The 20600-nt window shown below is 43.8% G+C and overlaps 1 protein-coding gene across 1 annotated transcript in view; it reads left to right on the forward strand.

Moving 5' to 3' along the window:
* The window catches only part of Rsu1 (Ras suppressor protein 1), a 179622-nt gene that overhangs the window by 22824 nt on the left and 136198 nt on the right, over positions 1-20600 (forward strand). Inside the window, exon 3 of the mRNA XM_048460984.3 lies at positions 4165-4215. Coding sequence (XP_048316941.1) covers positions 4165-4215 — 51 coding nt within the window. The remainder of the gene's footprint in view (positions 1-4164; positions 4216-20600) is intronic.

The raw sequence follows: 20600 nt of genomic DNA on the forward strand, positions 1-20600 counted from the left end.
GAATTTTGATACAGACTCTACAAATACCGGGGCAATCACACTTGAATGTTGCTTTTGGAATTTTGCTAACAATTTGTTCTGGTGGAGCTTATGAATAGCGGAGCCTACCCTTAGAGTGTATCATTAACGCAGCAGAAAACCATCCCTGGGTGCGATTATGGCCAGCGAGGTACCAGCAGCAGGTCAGGGGGTGCAGCGCGTTTCCATTTCTTTGGCATGTTTAACAGGGTGGCTTTTGTAGTCTGAAATAACCTGTTCTATTGTGGCGAACCTTTTCTTCCCTCCTAACCGCACAGTTGTCATATTAGCGTCACAATGAACCCACCTTTCCCAAGTGACAGGGAGTGGCTGGCTGGATAAATATGTCCCTGTCACTTGGTCTGTTCCTGTCATAGGCTTGGCAGGTTTCTCTTGATCCTGTCCGACTTAACTGCCTTCCCTGCAGACTCAACCTCCAGCCCTTTGTTGCCCTAAACATTTTCCTCAAAGCTCTTTTGTAAACTTTTTCTTTCCTGCTCTAGTTTCTCTCCCTCTCACCTACTTTGGCTTGGAGCCCTGTAACAATAGTGAGAAAGAAAAATACATTCTCGTGGTGCGGTCAGGAGGAACAACAACGTATGATTAAAGAGACAGCTCAACTTTTCAGCTCCGGTGCCTTCTCGCCTGCTCAGTGATGGTTGGAAGAGCAGGACGAAATGATTGAAAAGAGTTGGCTTCTCCCAATTAAATCTGTCACTGTCAACTTTGCCCATCATTAAGAAGAACAGATTGGTTTTTTTCCCCCTTTCTAATTAGTTACTTGTTGATATCTGAGGAAAAATTAAGGCAGAAGGAGATAGGAAAATTATCAATTTTCTTTTGTCATCAGAATTGATTCCTGTGACATCCAGATGTCAGCACGAGAGACTGCTATTTATCTGCTAGATTTAGTTTGCTCTTTAGTTGAGGTAGTCAAACCTCAACTTTTTTTTCGCCTTTGGCTAATTAGTGGTTGCCTGGAACACAGGCTGTATTTCCAGCCTGTCCTGCAATAGGTAGGCTGTATGCGGAAAGCCTGTGAGTGGGTAGACCATGTACAGGTTCTCAAAAGTGCCCAGAAGAAGACTTACTTTCTCTTCCCTCTTCCTAGGAAGAATGAAGGTGTGATGGCCGACCTCAGTTAGTCAACTGGTATCATGATGGTATCAATACGCCGTAGGCTGGGTGGCTTAAACCCTTCACTGTCCTGAAAGCTGTCATGTTGATGGATCAGGTGCCCACAGATTTGGTGCCTGGTGAGATCCCCTCTCTTGGTTTACAGAGGGTCACAGTCTTGCCTGCTCCTCACTGGCTGGAGATCGCAGCAGGAATGTGGAGAGGTCACCTCTCTTTTGTTTCTTATCTGAAGGTACTGATGCCACTGATGGAGGCTTCACCCTCATGGCCTAATTGCTAAAGGCCCTACCTCCAAATACTTTAGGGGATCAGCATGTCAACACGTGCATGTAAAAAGACCATTGGCCCACGTGAGATGAGAACGAAGCTTGGGCACTCAGAAGACCTCCGGACTGCTGTGTGTGCTGGAGATGCTCCTCTGCAGCTGCAATCCCTGCCGTTTGCCATTTTCCCTCAGCAGGAAGCGGAACATAATCTTAACAGACTCATCTGTGAGACGTGTGTGGTGCAGGGGAATTTTTGGAGATTCTTGTCATGTCAGACTTCTACACCTCTGAAACAGAGGACTGCTTTATCTGGTAGACAAGACAATCTGAACTCTTACCAGTAAATGTGTGAGGGTTTCCACAGCGTCCGAGCTCGCAGATGTCACCTGGGGCCACCATGATGATTCCTCTTACAAACCACAGGAGTGCTCCGATTCGCCTTGCTCTCTTTCCTCTCCTGTGGTTCCCCGAAATCATTAAATGGGAGTGGAACAGAACATTCAGGGAGGACCTAGGGTGGCGTGTAGGGCAGGAATGGGCAAGAAGACAATGTTACAGAGTGGTGGATGGTAAGCCACACAGTAAGAGGGCATCTGGTGGCCAGCAGCTGGTCGTGGGCCAGCATCTGAGACTAATGAGGAGGGAGCCAGGCTGAGAGAGGTGGGAGAAGAAGGTTTGTCATAGAGATGTACATGTCTTGTCTCCAGAGCCTGTTCCCTTGTAGGATTTAGGCATGGGCTATGTGGATCAGCGGGAGAAAGCAAGCTCTGTGTCTAAGTCCATACTGACCCAATACAGCCAATCCGGGTGGCTGTTCAGTTGTATAGGGCACATTTGTGAAACCATCAAGAGGGTGTGAGAGAGGGGTTTTAGTTCCAGGAGAGCCTGGGTAAGCATGTTCATTGCCTTTCACGATTAACTGGTCATGGCCATGTAAACGCTGGAGCTATAGATCTGTGCCCTGGTATTCTAGGGGACATTTGCAGGCATTTAGACCATTGCTGTCGAATAAATACTTAACGAAAATCATCTAAAAAGCTTTAGATTTTTCTAGTAGTCACAGTAGCTTGTGAAAGGGAAATGTGCCTCACTTGGGACCTGAAAAACAAGCAAGTTTAAAGTTGGGCAAGGGACAGAGCATGGGTATAGTTTCATTTAGCCTTTCTCCTCCACATGCTTACTAGAAACAATGGACTCAATGAATGGTGGGACCTGTGGTCACAGGAAGATCCGAAGTTATAGGGCAGTGTCACACAGACTGCTGGGTAGGGCGCAGTGAGAATGCATTGATACCATGCACCTGTCAGAGAAACGTAGCCAAACTCATGAGGACCATTGGATGGGAGAGTCCAGGCAAAGTGGCTGACCCACAAGTGCTTTGCCTTGCCACCTGATGAGGGATACTTAGGAAATCAAAACAAGTTTCTTTTGGCTCACAGTTCTGGAGACTCAAGTCCAAGACTGTACAAACCCATCAGTCTGTCTGGTCCTCTTCTGAAAGTTGTACATTATGGAGGAAGCATATGTTATACTGAATGTTCCCTCCCCAAAGCCAGGAACTCATTGGAACCATAGCAAGGACATAATGAAAAATGATCTGGCTGCAGTACCCAGTCACCATGGTCATGGAAGCCAGGGACGGGGGATATTCTGAGACTAAAGGACACTGAGAAGGGTTGGCAGTGCCATGCGCTGTGGATTCAAAGTTTTCTTGCAAATAAATGGGTACTTGTTGAATGAGAGCTGACATTACACTTGGCCATGATCTTGGTTTGGATGGTCATGTAGGACCTCCACCCACCCCCATATTTCCTAAGTTTATGGGTTAGTGTCTTAGTCTCAGTGGACCAGACTAGGAAGGTTTGCTTTTGAATTGTATTTTGAATTCTTCTATAACTGATGGAATGATAACAGACACTAAAAATGTTATACTTAGGCAATTCTTGCTGTCTCCAGAGCAAGCTGGCAATTGTTCTTTGTTATCTCTTTAAACAGAAATTTCAACTGCATTAAAAACAATGTGCTTAGAGACAGAGTGATAGAAGAAAATTTATATATACATATATGTATATGCATATATATGTATGTATGTATGTATAATTCTGAGCACCCTGTAGAGTTTTGGAACCCAGTGAACCATGGCAGGTTCCTTGGGGACACAGACAGAGCCTGTATCATTAGGCTGGAAACGGGCAAGCAGTACACATTACAAATCAGTACTTTCACTATCAACTAAATTATGTTTAGAGGACATCAGAGAGGTTTATCACCAATCCTGCAATTCTGTGTAGAGTAATTCTTCTGTGTAGAGGATTTCCAGTGTGGACAGTGGGGTGGAGCTGCCCTCCTGGTCTACTTACTTCAGTTGGATGTGAAGGTTTTGGTTGGTATAGGCAGGGCCTCCAGTTTCTCTGCAGTCTGGGACCTTTCTTCTGAGCTGCACTGTATTGAAATGGATGGTTTGAGTTAGGCCAGCTGACCAGGTCACCAAGTAAAGCTAAGTGGTCCTTGTAATGTTTGATCTGTAACAGGAATCTCATTAACTCCAACTTGCCGTGCTAATTGCACCATTTATTGCATGGCTTCTTTGCCCGGTCTAGCACCGAGAAGACAGTTTGCAGGAATCCTAGCTTGTATTCTGAGTGGCAGACATCTCAACCTTTGAAAATAATTTTGCAGCCTAGCTGGGGGAGAAGGGAGTGCAACTGTGACGTTCCTGACTGTTTTGTTCTTTCTTTTCCAGTCTCCTTGGCCCATATCACGCAACTGGTGCTCAGTCACAACAAGCTAACAAGTAAGTGAAGCCTCTTTTTCTTTACATGGCTTCCCGCCTACATTTTGCCACAGTGCCGCTGATTCTGTTTTTCCTTCCACTAAAGAAAGTAATGAGAAGTGATCACTTGTGCAAAAATTAAAGTTTATTTAGGTGACAGTGAAGATGTGTATGTTCCCCTTCTCTCTCTCTGCATCCTGTGCCTGCCTCTACTTTGAGAATGCTTTCATATCCCGAATCTGCTGGTGAATGGAAATGCCTGGCCAGTGGTTAGCATTTCATGAGGAAAATATTGAATTGAGCTGGGTGTGGCCATGCACAGATGTAGCTCCAGCTGTGCCGGAGGCTGAGGCAAGAGGATGTCTTCAGCCCGGGTGTTCAAGTCCAGCCAAGGGCACAATCCTGGGTGCCCCCCACCGACTCTCAACAACAAAGCAAAGCTATATTATAATAAAAATTATTTTCTCCTGTATTTCTTCCTACAGTGGGGAATATTTCATTGTTGGCTATGCTTTTTTGTCCCTGCTTTATAGCTGGACAAAAGCTCACAAAATTGTCTACATTGAATACATTTTCTCTTTTTTTTTTGTGTGTGTGGCTGGTTCCTGGACCCCTCCTGCGAGATTCTCGCGGGCATCCATGGTGTTTTGAAGTGGCTCACATGCAGCAGAATTAATACCTGTTTTAAAAGGAATATCAGAAGTGAATGATGGTCCATTTCCCTCTTGGCGTTAGGGCTTTAAAGACTTTAATGGCCGGGGCCCACTCTCCTTCCTCATTCCTAATTGACTGTCACATCTTCCCACTTGCCATATTTCCTGCAGACTTGAGTGATTTTCTAGTCATGTGGCAAGCATTTGTTAGGGGGCTTTCCGAGTCTGATGAAGTTGAGCGGACTGTCGTGTTGAGGGATCTGTGTTGTGGATTTATGTGTGCGTGTGCATTGTACGTAGCCGGAGGCAATGTCACCGAGCTGTTGATTATTGAGGATTAAGAGTGGCCCCTCATGTGCTAGGAACAAGCCGATTAGCTCATTTTTAGGCAGAGTGCATGTTTGTGAGGAAAGGCGGAGTGGCACCACTGTCCTGTTTAAGTAGCAGTGACCACAGAAGCTGAAAGTGAGATCTCCATGCCCCACGTAATCTTTCCTGTAATGGATACTGTGCTGGCTGTGTTGTTTTTATAGCCCTGGTCTTGCCGTACCTGGCGACCACAATTTCAGTTTAGGGAAGCTTTGCAATTTGTTTTGAAAAGTGCCCCACACATGATCTTGGAATTCCCTGGGACTTCCCAGTAGGAATTCTCAATACTCCGAGTTTGCAGTTTATGAAAGTGTTAGCTGATCGGTAGGTCTAATGTGTGTTCGCTTAGATTTGCGCAAGACAGCCGGGTGCGTTGCATTCCTATAGATCATTCGCTGATCGAGCTTTTTAAAAAGCATCCCAATAGCTGTCGCTTGTTTCCTCTTACACACCTGCAGACCGGAGCGGCAGGAATCAACAGGTCAGTCTGTCTCTTTCTCCATCAGATCCTTTAGGGAGGTGTGAATGTGGTGAACTGTAATAGATTGGCTGCGAAAGAATCCAAACTTCGTCTTCTTTTCCCCCTCTGTGTCTTCTCCCTCCATGTGAGACGCTCTTGACCTAATCCAGGAAGCGTTAATTAATCGTCTTGGTAGACTCTGTTTCAAGCCATCCTGTAGTGTCAGTGACACCCGATCTGTTCTACTAAGGTCAAATTAGCATCTTTTACTATTTTTCTGGCATTTAAATGAATGACTTTGCTGTGGTTTTTCAAGTGTTTATAGTAAATATGTCCATTTGATGGAAATATAAATATGCATTAAACATTCACGGCTGAACCCACCCTCCTGTCACTTTCTATTCTAATCAGTGTCTTTCACTTCCCATTGTTCTTTAATAGGGGCCGCCTGACAAGGCTACATTAAAACCACTGGGACTCAAAATACAAACCCCTCCGCACTGCTTACTTTTGTCTCGCTAAAATATTTGTGTTTTTCTCTCACTGTGCCAATTACACGGCTCTCTGACATTTCTGCTCGCCTGCCTGTGGAAGGAATGACTAGCTTATCCAGACTGGGACCTTGTCTGACGACACCATTTGCTTCTCAGTTAACATCTGCAGCGACGTCTGATCACGGTGGCCCAGAGTTGACAGCCCTTTTCCTGTTGGGGTTTTAACCTTGATAGATCCATGTAGGGCGATACACTACAAGTGAGGTTATCAATACCCTAAGGCGGCCTTTATCATTCCTGAGGTTGTCCAGTATTTTTGTGTACGGAATGTGTGTGTGTGTGTGTGTGTGTGTGTGTGTGTGTGTGTGTGTGTGTGATGTGTTCACGTGTATGGGTACGTGAACACATAGACACTGGAGCTTGAAGCCAAGTATCTTCCTCATTGTTTTCTATTTATTTTTTGCACTGAACATGGGGCTCACCTTTTTGCCTAGGCTGGGAGCCACCTGTTTCCACCTCTCCCACCCGCTGGGATTACAGCTACATCAACCTCCATGCTGTTTTTATTTGGGTGCTGAGATCTAGACTTGGATCCCTGAGCTTATAAAGCTGCCCTGTACTCACCCAGCCCTACAACTGTATTTTACTTTTTATTTTACCTGAACTCATTCTTTCTTTATATTTAGATCGGAATTTGACTTCTTTCTAAAGAGTCGCTATTCATTCATTCACTCGCTCATCCATTTATTTATTTGCGATGCCGGGGATAAAACCCAGAGCTTCGGGTATAAGAGGCAAGCATACTGCCAGTCTGAGCTACATCCAGAGATTCTTGAAGCCTTGTCTAACTAAGAAACAACAAAAATTAAAAATCCAAGGCCCAAGGTATAACTGTTGGAGCTCCATTTCCATCACAAGGAAACTATTTAAATGTCAAGTTGGGCGACTGGGGCAGTGCTGGTGGATTTTGGTAAAGCCACCTAGGGAACTAATGTTAGCAGTAACTTTCCCAGACATGCTTGCCTTTGTGGGAGGCCTAGCCAAGGATCTGCCTGCTGGGACGAATGAATCCAGTAAGAAGAGCGACAAGTGTTTTTCACAGTTGCCTGTCCATGACCACCTTTGCCATGACCTGTGCAAAGTCATCCTGTGTGAGTGCTAGCTTTGGATCTTCTCCAACTGGCTTTTTAATTTGGTCCTAAACGTTTTGGAGATGTTAGCATTGTTGCAAAGAATTTCTGTGGGAGACAATCATTTTAAGTCTTGTCCACTAGAGGTCACTGTTGAGACACACATTTGACTCTGGTACCCTCCCCAGGTCTGCTACCTAAGATTGAAAAACAAGTTTGTGTTGTCAGAAGAAATGTTTTTGGCAGCTCTCTGGCTTGGCCTTGTACGACAGGGCATGTTTCTGTTGCCATTTACATAGTGAAGCTTTGTTACATTTACAATAGCTCTTTATCAAAGGAGCTATTTGGTTTTTATGTTTGGTTGTTAAAACTGAAATATGTATTCAGTTCCACACACCACTGTTTTTCACTGTTTATTATTGCTGCTTTCTTAAGTGAGGAACAGTTCTTTTCCCAGGAGGTCTAAGAAGGAAATGTGTTACTTTCTACACTGTTTTGTATTGGGTGTCATTGAGACTTTCTATAGTGGGATGTTCAATATACACATGTCTGTGACCAGATGTTAATTTACAAATAAAAGAAATGGGAAGTATTCATCCTGCTCACATTCATACTGATTTTTGCACCAATAAATAATGCTGTCTAGGGGCAGATGCTAGGAGTTATCTCACGGGTTTCCTTCAACCTGAGATAAAAGCCTCTAGACGTTCATTTTCAACATGACACTTCTCCTGACTTTGGAAAGTGATCCTGTATCAACAAGCATTTGTAGGGACTGCAAGCAGCTTGAATAAAACAACAGCGTGTCTCATTGTAGAGCACCTACGTGTCGCTCATGGGGCCATCATCAGTTTGAACTGTGAGCTCTGATCACATCTCTTACCTTTGCAACCGGTGAGCAGCCCTCTGTTTTGGACAACATGCCCCAAGTGTGTGTCTCCGAATGAAATCGTGCAGTTGGATGCCTTAACTTTTAACTGTCACGTGGGACATTTCCTGAGGTATTGCCAGTTATGGCCGCAGTTTTGGATCTTAGCTGTGGGCTTTATCTTGTCATTTAATGTATTGGAAATGGCTTGTCAGGTAGTAAACCCAAGTATTATGGCCAGATATGAATTTTGAAAAGGCAATTTCCCATTACTGAGAGCTTAGATGTGAATCTGAAATCATAGTGAACAAGAAAATGGTAGGATATTTTCTTTAGTGATTCCATTTTTTTTTTAAAAAAAAAAACAAACCAAGGTTGATATTCTGAGTACATAGCGAGTTAGGCCATTGATTGTAAATTTCACGTAGACCAGTAGAATATGCACCAGCAGTATCATTGTAAATGAACTAAGCAGGCTAAAGAAGAACACACAGCCCTGGGAAAATGTGCAGATCCAGCTGGAAAGAAGAAAATGGAACAGGTTTTAAAAGTGGGATACATTGACGACCTCTCCCATAGCCAGAATGGATTGTTGGACGGGTGAGAAGAATTAACTGTCCCAATTCATAATAATGACCTTCACCACTCTCTCAAGACCTTGCTGCTCCTGGGTCTCTAGCTACTCCCTCTCTCATAGCTTATCTGCCATCCTGTATGCAAAAATTTCTGTTCCTGGCTTGGATGAAATTAAAGTATGAAGGGGATATGCAAAATAAATCTCCTGTGCCATGAATTTATCTTGTGACAATATCAAAACAACTTGCTGTTTGCATTTTAACAGAGCACAAATGTATTTATAACACAGAGGCTTTGATCAATAGCTTATTTTTTTAATTAGTGCACATTTATCAGTTTGTTATTGTGCCATCGTTTGAAAGATTGGAGTTGGGAAAGTGTGCACATAGTATTTTTGAACCTGACAGCTATTAATTAAACAATATCTCTCTGCTGGTCCCGGTCGTCAGGTTACCTTGAAAAATGGCCTGCAGTTGGCCGTGTGCTGTTATTTTTGGCATCAGTAAGCAGGCATGTGATGTCATCACATGTGAGAGAGTGGTCCAGCCCCAGGTCAGGTCTCAGGCAGTGAGTGCAGTGAATGACGATTGTTCATGGCATCCCTTGGGTGATGGGCCCTGTTCTGTTTGGTCCGTTTGCTCCTAGCTCCTGTGACACCTCACCCTTGGCTGATGGGCCATGTTCCTTTAGGTCCCCTGACTACTGGTTCCACCCCCCCAAAAGTACCTATTTTAGTATCCTTTTTCTTGGGACTTTTCCATGATAAAAGGAAGCCACCTAAAATATAGCATATTAATTCTCCAGTGGTATCGTTTTATATGGAAGGACATCAATCATAACAGCTTGAGAATGGTGACAGGCTGTGAACATATAAGATGGGGTAGAGGAGCTTGTTATCTTCCAAATCATAGCTAGCCCATCCTACGGGTTGATATTGAGCAGTTTTTCTTTCTATTTACAGTTAAATGTCTGTCAAGCAGAGGTGGCTTAATGGCATAATAGGATATGCAGATAGTGTTGTCCAACGTCCTAGACCATGAGCCAGCCAAGGTTAAGTCAAGGACAACAAGCACATGCCAGAGAGAGAGAGAGAGAGAGAGAGAGAGAGAGAGAGAGAGAGAGAGAGAGGGGGGGGGACATAGAAAGTGAATGTATATATCCTAGAATGTGCAATATACAGGTATGAGCATCTTAAAAAAGAATTTCTTAACTTCTTAAATCATTGAGTTATTATTATTATTACCCTGATTATTTAAAAATCAAAGGAAACTGATGATAATCCCTGGGGACGGGCCCGTGGGGCTTATGATTTTACTGGCCTTGGGTCCTGCTCTGCCCGGACATGAGTTCTTTAAGCCTATCATCTCTGATTTGGAAAACCCTGGGCTGGAGGACACACAGGACAGGAAAAACTGCTGCTGCTTCTTGAAGGAAGTTCCCCAGAGCTGTAAAAAGATGATTTTCATACAGAAGGAGAAACTCAAATAAAAAGTGTTCGTATCTACCACCCAATTTATCAGCTTAAATTTACATTTCAGAAAAGGATTTCTAATCATGTAGCACCTGGTCTTGAGTAAAATGTGGTATACATACATACATACATACATACATATGTGTGTATATATATACATACATACATACATACATACATACATACACATGTGTTTTTAAAAGTAATGATTTTCTTTAGAACGTTTTCTCTTTCTCTGTCACTTAGCCTATTAGGACAGAATTGCCCGTGTAATCACAGTTGGTAGACTTTTGATCTTATATTCAATCCGAATGGTCTCTTGTATGATTTTTATTTTATTTTTAATTTTCGGTATTGTTTCTCCTCGCCTGTATGTTCTTTGTTCTACTCATTTTCAGCTCCGAAGCTCTGGCTCCTCTTTCCGAAACCTGCCATTGTTCATACATGCAAGGGAACTCCCGTCACTTCTATGAAGTCCTCTTCTCCCTCAGAATGAGCCATGGCTGTGTGCCATGAAAATAGAAGACACCCCATGGTCCATCGGGTCGAAGGGCGGCACCCCACATATGAAATTAGCTGAGAATAAGTGAGACAAGAGATGCCATTCATGGAACCAAACTCTCCTTTAAGTGGCGGAGTTAGACTTAATGTGGTTAGATAATCAGAGTCAGAAGGGCTGTGTCCTGCAGCCCGAGTCTCTGCACTCCCATGTCCATGGCCGCTTCTCTATGTGAGCTATGTGTGCAGTTTAACTGTCCCAGGCAGGGGAAATCCAGTGCTCCTTGAACCGAGCATTTTTGTGACTCTAGAGTTTTACTTGTTTCCATTAGACAAGGGAGAATTGCCAAGGTTGGAGATCAGGACTTACATCTTGTGGGAGGAGTTTGAAACCACTGAGTGGATTATGTGCATTTTTCTATCTCTGGACATCTTCCTCTACTTCTTCTTCCTTCCCTGCTCATGGAATTACCTTTTTCCTCGGCCTCTAAACATATGCTCTAATAGGAAGAGAAGCAACCCATGTGGTCTCTTATGGAAGTAATTCTCAGTTGTAAGGGAAGACAGGAACTATTGGGAAAGCTCTGGGCATGTGTTGAAGGTTTGATTTAAGTACTGTCTGCCTCTTATTGTTAATAAGCATATATGAACCATCCATGTGTTATACTATACTGTATTATACCATACTCTATACATAATAAAGTGTGCACATCAAAGAAGCCAAACAGCCTTTTTACACCTCATGCTCACTTGCTCTGTTGATGGGGGACCTTGTGTGGGTTTTGTTTGTTTGTTTGTTTCTCTCGATGTTTCTGAGCTGGGGCATTTTTCATAGCAGGAGCGCTGTTCTTTTCTTCCCTTTCACTAGGTGTCACTTCTTTCCCACGCCTCTGAGTGCCATTTTTTCTCTTTTGAGTGCTAATTGTTCTACCCAACCCCCAAATGAAAGCTGTCTGCTGATGTGTGACTGAATTAGTGGAGACCAGAATCAAGTGTAATTAGGAATATGTTTCCCAGCAGAACCCGGGGTTTGTAAGTCCTCTTGAAGACAGTACGGACTGTCCCTGCTTTCCCGTCTGTGAAGTTAGTGCAGACGTCAGGCACTGCTCGGAAGGGAAGCAGCCCATGCCTGTTGGCTCTTCGCGTGTCTCCTTTAGTTGTGCATGCACACTTTTTATAACTCAGGGACCTATATTTTTGCACATTTGGCTTCATATTACACAATCTGCCTTATTGCTTATTTACGCCATCTTCTCCTAATTTTTGTATGACTGATTGTTCGCATTGCTGGTAAGAGAGGGACCATATTTGTGTGTCTGTGCAATGATTAACTCAGGGATATTTTTGTTTTGGTTTGGTTTGGTTTTTGGTTCATAACAGTACTTAAACTGCAGAATCCTAAAGAGGACCATGAAATGTTCTTGCCCCTGGGCACACATGCTCTGCAAATCCTTGTTGATTAACCACAGGTGGAATAATTGTAGTTACCTGTAAGTCTAATAATACTTGGGGAGCTGGTGGCCTTCATTAAGGTGGAGGCTTAGATACTTTGTGAATTTTTATTTTCACCTTGAGGGACATCTGGAACCTTTTAAATTAAAACTTGCTTCAGTGTTTCATAAACTTTATGTTTTTAAATAACCTGTAACTACTGGAATTCACTGCTTTAATAGCTGCTTTGGAGGAAATCCCATAAAACCTGTGAAGCTGAACATGATTAGTGTACTTTTGAACTTCAAACTCGTACAGTAATAGATAATTACTTCATTATCCACCCCGTGGTTTTGGACGGAAAACAAAGGTAATTAATCACCATCAGTACAAATGCTCTTTTTTATTTGCATATAAAATTCCAAGGCGCATAAGTTCTTGCATGTGAGAGTAAAGATCTCTTTTTTACATGGAATCAATGAAATCGCATTGAGGGCTAGGATTCCTGGTTTGCTATAGGAATTGGCACGCATGTACTGAGCCTAGACAGTTTTTCCGGTGGGCCTAGGAACTGTTTTCTAACTGGGAGGGGCAAGGGTTAAAGGCCCTCTGGCTTTATTTTCTCCAGCCGTGCTCCAAGCCATATTCCAAACAGGTTCTGTGATCCTAGTTTCATTTAGGCTACAGGAGAACAGTGGCCATCCAGTGTCCTGATCCATAAAAAGTCTGGTCAGAGATGTGCCGGCTCTTCCTCTTTTGTCTCGGATAGTCGTATATGTTATGAGAAGCTTTGCTCATTTTCATGTACCACCCTGTCCTTGGTAGCATTTCTTTACGTTTGATGCAGGAACAAGCTAGCTTAGTATTCTTCAACAAACATTATTCTTTTCTGTTTAAAAGAAAGGCATAAAAACCTAGAGTGTAAAAAATAAGAGCACACCAGGCGGTGGTGGTACACAGCTTTAATCCCAGCATGTGGGAGGCAGAGGCTGGTGGATCTCTGTGAGTTCGAGGCCAGCTTGGTCTATAAAGTGAGTTCCAGGACAGGCAAGGCTAATATACAAAGAACTCAAGAAACTGGTCATCAAAAGAGCAAATAACCCAATTTAAAATTAAAAAAAAATGAGTACAGACTTAAACAGAGAACTCACAAAAGACGAATCTAAGATGGCTGAAAAGCATTTAAGGAAATGTTCAACATCATTAGTCACTAGAGAAATGCAAATCAAAACAACTCTGAGATTCCATCTTACACCTGAAAGAATGGCCAAGATCAAAAACACTGATGACAACTTACGCTGGAGAGGATGTGGGGTAAAGGGAACACTTCTGCATTGCTGGTGGGAGTGCAAACTGGTACAGCCCCTTTGGATATCAGTATGGCGATTTCTCAGAAAATTAGAAACAATCTTCCTCAAGACCCAGCAATACCACTTTTGGGTATAAACCCAACGGATGCTCAATCATACTGCAAGGACATGTGCTCAACTGTTTTCATAGCAGCATTATTTGTAATAGCCAGAAACAGCCTAAATGCCCTTTGACCGAAGAATGGATAAAGAAAATGTGATAGGGGCTGGAGAGATGACTCAGCGGTTAAGAGTACAGGCTGCTCTTCCAGAGGTCCTGAGTTCAATTCCCGGCAACCACATGGTGGCTCACAACCATCTATAATGAGATCTGGCTCCCTCTTCTGGCCTTGTAGGCAAACATCCAGACAGAACGCTGTATACATAATAAATAAATAAATCTTTAAAAAAAAAAAAAAAAGAAAATGTGATATATTTACACAATGGAGTACTACCTAGTGGAAAAAATAATGACCTGATAAAATTTGCAAGCAAATGGATGAATCTAGAAAAAAACATATTGAGTGAGGTAACCCAGACCCAGAAAGAAAATATAATATATACTCACTCATAAGTGACTTTTAGACATAAAGCAAAGAAAAATCAGCCTACAATTCACAATCCCAGAGAACATAGACAACAAGGAAGACCCTAAGAGAGACATGCATGAATCTAATCTACATGGGATGTAGAAAAAAACAAGATCTCCTGAGTAAATTGGGAACATGGGGATCATGGGAAGGAGTAAAAGAGGAAGGGAATGAAGAAAAATATGTAGCTCAATAAAAACAATTAAAAAAAACCCAACCTTTCCCCCACACAAAACAAACAAAAAACAAGAGCACATAGTTTTGTTATGGTGGTAGCCAAAATCCTTACTTTGAAACGTTTATTGGTTTGTGTGTGTATGTATGTGCGTATGTCAGGGCACACCTGCCATGGTGTGCCTGTGGAGATCAGAGGACAACAATATGGAGTCACTTCTCTCCTTCTACCCTTCTGTGGTCTTTGTGAGGATCAAACTCAGCCCACTGGGATTCCCTGTAAGCGCTTTACCCCCAAAGCGTCTTGCTGCCCCCTCCCCCCGCACATATTTAATGCGCTAAGGTTTTCGAAACAGTGCTGTGTGTTGCAATTTATTTTGACCCCTTCCCGTGTGATACTGCTGTGGCTAATGGATCTGGGTTAGGTGTCACCTTTGCGTCCCTGGCAATGGACAGGTGGCGACAGTATTCCGCCTTATCCCTCAGCAGATGTGTGCGCCCCAGTGTCTGCTACTCTCAGCCCTGTGCTGTGCTGCAGGCACACGGCCCTGGGAGGTGTGTGCTCCGGGTCTCCCTCTTCTCGTCCTCTGGGAATTTCCATTCCATCACTGGCTTCCCATAAAGGACGTTAAAACTGAACCATGAATCCGCTTCTGTGAAAATTGTCTGAGGGCTGGGTCCCCTGGGCTCTGCATCCCAGCCCAGCAGTCACTGGAGCTTGAACAGCTTTTGGTGCTTCTGCAGACGTCGTCACAGTCATCACAGCGTGGCTTTCACCACCCCACGTTTGGTGGTGGGGGCTGGGAGAAGGTCACCTCCGGATTTTATGCCTTCGCTTCTGATGGAAACCCACATGTTCTGCGCCGCTCCTGGCTTCCTGGCAGCGTGGGTGTTAACATGGTGCATGGTCTATTAGCTGCCCTTCTGGAGCTATAGGAGAGCCAGTGTCGGCACTTACCATATGGCTCCAAAGACCATTGCGTGGCTTCCTGACCCCTCCGTGGGCTGCTCCCAGGCAGGGCTCCCATCCTTATGTTTTGCATGACACCTGCTGTTCTCAGAGCCTGTCATTCTTCGCAGTTTTGTTTCTTAGCCTTAGGGGGCAAAATGCTTTTGCTCAAAACAAAACAAAAAAAAAACATGGAATGACTGAACCCACCCAGGCCAGTCTGTGTGATGTGTCTTCATCTCTCCAACAAGCCCTGGTGTGGCAACTGAGCTGTCTCTACAGGACCACACTTGCTCATCCTGAGTTTGGTCCTGGGTGACTGAATTCAGTGACGTGGCGATTTCCACCTTTGTGTGTCTTTTATCTTACCCACCTCTGTTCTCACCAGGGAAATCTCTGTGGGGAAAGCGGGAGTTGACTAGTAATGGTAACAGTTGACTGTTACGGTAGCATCTAGGTTGGGTGGTTGGGTGGATTCGTCTCAAAGTACTTTTTTTTTTTCTTCCTTTCCCCACTTTTTATCAGTTCCCAGGCTCACTCTCGTTTGGGTAAGACTGCTTATATGACTATCGCTATAATTGTGTGGAGTCGTGGGTAGAAATTGAAGAAGCGATCTTACTAGGACCAATAGACTGACAGATCTCCAAACTAGAAAAGGCTAGCTACCAGCAACAGCGTTGGCATCCCTTAGAGCTGATGGGGAATGCAGGTTCCCAGGCCCATCCCTATGCCACTGAGATGAAAATCTAGGCCATCCCATCTGTAAATCGTCTGATGCTCAAGGTTTATACTCCATGTCTTATGATGCAGAGTCCTAGGGCAGTACTGCCCAACAGAACATTCTGCAGAGGTGGAAATACAGAGTATAGAGACTGTCAACCTTGTGGGATTGTTCAGCTCTTTCCAATATGACTGAGCCATGAAAATGCAGCGGCGACCTCTCAGAGATGAAATGTTTCACTGGTTTCCAGTTTGTCCTAGCTGGGAAGGCACGGTTGAGTGACTCAGTTCATGGTGACAGGAGCTTGTGGCACAACCTTAGGTGGCTCTGCTGTGGACCAGGAGGTAGAGAGAGTGGGATTTGAACCAGGGGCTGGACTGTCCTCTTCAAGACCTGCCCCTAGTGACTTACTAGCCACCAGGCCCCACCGCTTCAAGACTCCACAGCCGCCCCAAACAGTGTCACCAGCCAGGAAACAAATGCTCAGAGCATGAGCCTGTGAGGTCATTTCCGATCCTAATCATAGCAGTATTTTTTTTTTTTTGCTTTGATCAATCTAGCTTTAAACATCTATATAAATAGTGGTTACCCACTGACCAGCTTGGCTCCAGAGAAATTTTGTTACTGTGTTCATAAACTCTTAAAATGCTTAAAGATATCTTATCAGTCACAGAATTACTAATTTTACACCACAGAACAGAATTCTCCAAGAGTGGAGCTCTGTTGCTGTGACCTCGTTTGTCTTACTCCTCCTTTTGCTGGGGGCGCTCTGCTGCTTGCCAGCTAGGTGCGGAAAACCCTTCTCGAGAGTCCCTTATTGACCCTGTAGCGTCTGCCAGTTGTAAATATAAAATGACGAGGGGCTAGAGAGATGGCTTCCTAGTTAAGGACATTGGCTGCTCTCGCAGAGGACCTGGGTTTGATTCTCAGCACCCCCATGGCAGCTCCCAACCATCTGTCACTCCAGTTCAAGGCGATGTGATGCCCTCCTCTGATCTCCTTAGCTCCAGGCATACACATAGTACACAGACATACATGCGGACAAAATATCACGTACACATAAATCTTAAAAATGTGCATAGCATGGCAGCAAATATCCTTTTACATGCCACCTTCTTCCTCGGGAATCGAGCCACTGATTTCTTGCAGCTGGAGTTCTAGCCCATGATCTCTAGGATGAGATGGAGAGAGGCAGGTGCACTACGAGGCTTCTTGCTCTACAGTGGCCTAAGGGGAGCTCTAAGTGGGACCCAATTTGTCGTTCTTGAACCTGTCATCCTCCTGTCTTAGTACCCTGAGTATTACCGATGTATGACACTGTGCTGGCTCAGATGAAGCCCCCTCAAAGACAAGCTAATGAGGCCTTTAAATCCCTTGGGTGTTTTTTTGTTTGTTTGTTTTTTGTTTTTGTTTTTGTGTGTGTGTGTGTGGTTTTTTTTTTTTTTTTGGAACCTCCCAAGTACTTTGGAGATTATTTCCTGAGTTGCTGAGTCTGAGCCAGAATATAAGATAGACGGACCTGGAACCTTGCAGATCCTTTGGAGAATATTTTCTGAATTGCTGACTCTGAGCCAGAATATAAAATAGACAGACTATAAAAAGATAACATTCATAATTTTTGTTTTGTTTGGTTTTATTTTCATTAAGTTTAGAAATAGAGCCATACTGGGTTGGTTGTCTGAAATTGTTAGAAACCCCAGAATGTACTCAGCAAACAGGCCCCAGGTTTAACATCTGGGCTGAAAGGAGCCCGGAGGTAGCGTGGTCTTCCCATTGACACAGAGTGTGACCTTGCGAGCCTGGGAGCAACAGAGAACAGTTGTGGCCTTCCTCCCAAATTTAGCAGCTGAACTCTCAAAATTAGAGGAACTGTCACTGACAAGACAGAGAATGCTCCTAAGTCCTTTGTGACAAGCACAGTTCTGCATGACTGCACATCCTAATTGGGGACCCCAGAGTTGCATGATTTGAATCTATTATCATTGATTTTCACAATCCTTCTCTTCTTAGACTCATAAAATGTTAAAAACAGGTAGAAGAGGATGTAAAATGACCACAATTCGTTTTCTCATTTTACTCTGGAGGAAAAGGAAATCCAGAGAGGTTGTCGTTGTAAGGAGACACCCAGTAAGGACGAGGCAGAGTCAGGAGGGTCTGAGTCAGCCTATGATACCTAGTGCTTCTCTGCTGCCTCTGGGCACACAATTCTGCATTGTCTAGAGATCCGATGCTCCCAGACCATGCGCTGTGCAGGCAGATGGACAGGGTTTCCAAGTGGTTATAAGAGACACACTGATGTACACTGTTTAATTATATTCTCTTTAAAATTTTTTTAAGTTGTATTTATTTGTTGATGTGTGTGTCTGTGTATCTGTACACACTGGGGCAGAGGGCAACCTCTACAGTCACTCCTTATACCACGTGCATTCCCTGGAGCTCAGTGACGCAATCAGTTAGCATGCGGTACTTATATGACATCATGTGGTTCCCCAAGGATTAAATACAAGTTAACTGCTGAGCCATCTCACCAGCCCCCTTATGTTTTCAAGTGCTTCTTTTTGCTAACATGTCCCACAGATGCCTTGGAATACTCCAGGAGAGGCTTTTGCCTGGCGAGATTTTGCAGTCACTTTACCCTAGCGGTTGGGATCGTCTGTGCTGTGTATGCACATGATTTATTAACCACAGCTTTCTATTGCTAACCTTTTACATCAGTCATGGTTTTGTGAGGATGAGCTGACTTTGCAGACACTGCCTCTGGTTCCATGTTAGACTATGACAACAACCCTTCTTTTGTAACTTTCTGTCTCTAAATAGCACAGCAAATCTCTTACTTTACCTGCAAAGCATCACTATGCTAGATGTCAAGAGTATAGCACCCTGCACGTGCTTAACAGTCTCTGAATTTTGGTTGGATGAATGGTCTTCTGTCCCAATAAATCTGAATGTTATTCTATTTTTACCAGGGCTGATGAAAAATTCTGTAGTTTACAGGGAAATAATAGCTATGCATTTGGTTCTTCCCTTCCCATGTGAATGGAGTCTGAACCCAACACATTCAAATGCACACCAAAAGACTGAGAGAGGTTTGGTAAATTGAATGCAGGGCTATTGTTTGTGTCCACTAAACAAAGTCCTAAATCACATTTAACATAATTGGTGGTTTTAAATTGGACCACTTTAGCAAGGAGAGTGAAATAATCTCTCATCCTGTCAAAGAGGCGATACCTTTAGACCAGCATTTAATTGCATTGGCAGAGTAGGTTTGGGGAGGCGGCAGTAATTCTGGCCACATTATTCTTGGTTTGTGGCTAAATTGAGATCATCATTTTCTCTTGGTTTCAGTAACTTTCTTTATTGCTCTTCAAGCTAATCAGATCACTGTTGTGAGAGGAGGCTTCTGTTAGCTCCAGGGTGGACAGAGAAGAGGGTTAGGTCTCTGGTAGCTGCCCTTCACTTTGGTCCGTGGAGGGAACACATAGCCCTTAGGATAAAGTTTGATGCTTATATAAAGTGAACACCACTTATTTACATGAAAGAACACACACCTAAAATATGTTTTTGCTGTCATTTTGTTAGGCTCTTAGTTATTGTTTGAGTATCCACAGTCATTCTGAAATTCTTCCCAGCTGTCTAGACTATGCCATAAAATGCTGGTCCTTTTGTCTCCATCCATTTTAGGAGCTAATGCAAGGCTCCATGGGACCACTGCCACCTGCCTGTGGCTCAGGTGTACCCCAGTCTTTGTCTTTCGTGTCCCTCCTTCCAGTGGAAGCATTTCCTTTCCATCGTCCCAAGTATTTCCTCTCTTAAGGAAATCAGGCCATAGGGCTGGAGAGATGGCTCAGCGTTAGAGGCCAGGCTCACAATCAAAATCCAAAGAAATTAGGCCATTGATACCTGTGGTGTTTCTCAGTGTTGGAAATAGAGACTCAGAGCGAATGCAAACAGTAGCGCCCTTTACTTTGTCTTGCCTGGAAGCTGCCAAGTGCTGTTCTTGGAATGGCTGTTTGGATCCATCTCTCAGATGTTTGGAATTTTCATACATCTGTGCAAAAGTCCTAAGCACAAGTGCTCCTGGTTCTGAGTTTAGACTTAACTCAGAGTCAGGAAGCCTGGCCAGCAAAGCGACTTTCCCAGCTGCCAGGGGCGGAGAGAAGAGAGCTGAGCTGCTAGGGTGGGGAGTGAGTGCTCCGATATGAGGCAAGGACCACTTGCTCGTGCCGCATCCAAGGCCACACTGGTGTTTTTAGTGGTCTGGAAAGTTTGGAAAGTATAGTTTCCGTGAGCTGTGGACAAGCTGCATGTGTTTGCTTACAGAAAATTAGATAGCAATTGGGATAGATGAGGTGGCAAAATGTTGAACTCCCCAATCCCCCCTCCCCGCTTTGCTACCATTTTGAAGTGGAATATTTATCCCTCAGTGTCATTGGAGATTGGTTATAAGAGCCCTGGTTAATAAAATCCTGGAATTCTCGGATCCTTTATGTAAAAGGGCACAGTATATACACATAACCCAGGCCCATTCTCCATGCCCTTTCAATCAGTCTAGATTCTGATAGTATCTCATGAGATACAAATGCTTGTTAAACTGCATATTTAGGAAGTAATAACAAGAAAAACCTGCTCTATAAAGTCAGGATGGATGCATTATTTTTCTCCAAGTATTTTTG

This window comes from Myodes glareolus, chromosome 14 (assembly GCF_982192425.1).
Source record: "Myodes glareolus chromosome 14, mMyoGla1.1, whole genome shotgun sequence".
Lineage (NCBI taxonomy): Eukaryota > Metazoa > Chordata > Mammalia > Rodentia > Cricetidae > Myodes > Myodes glareolus.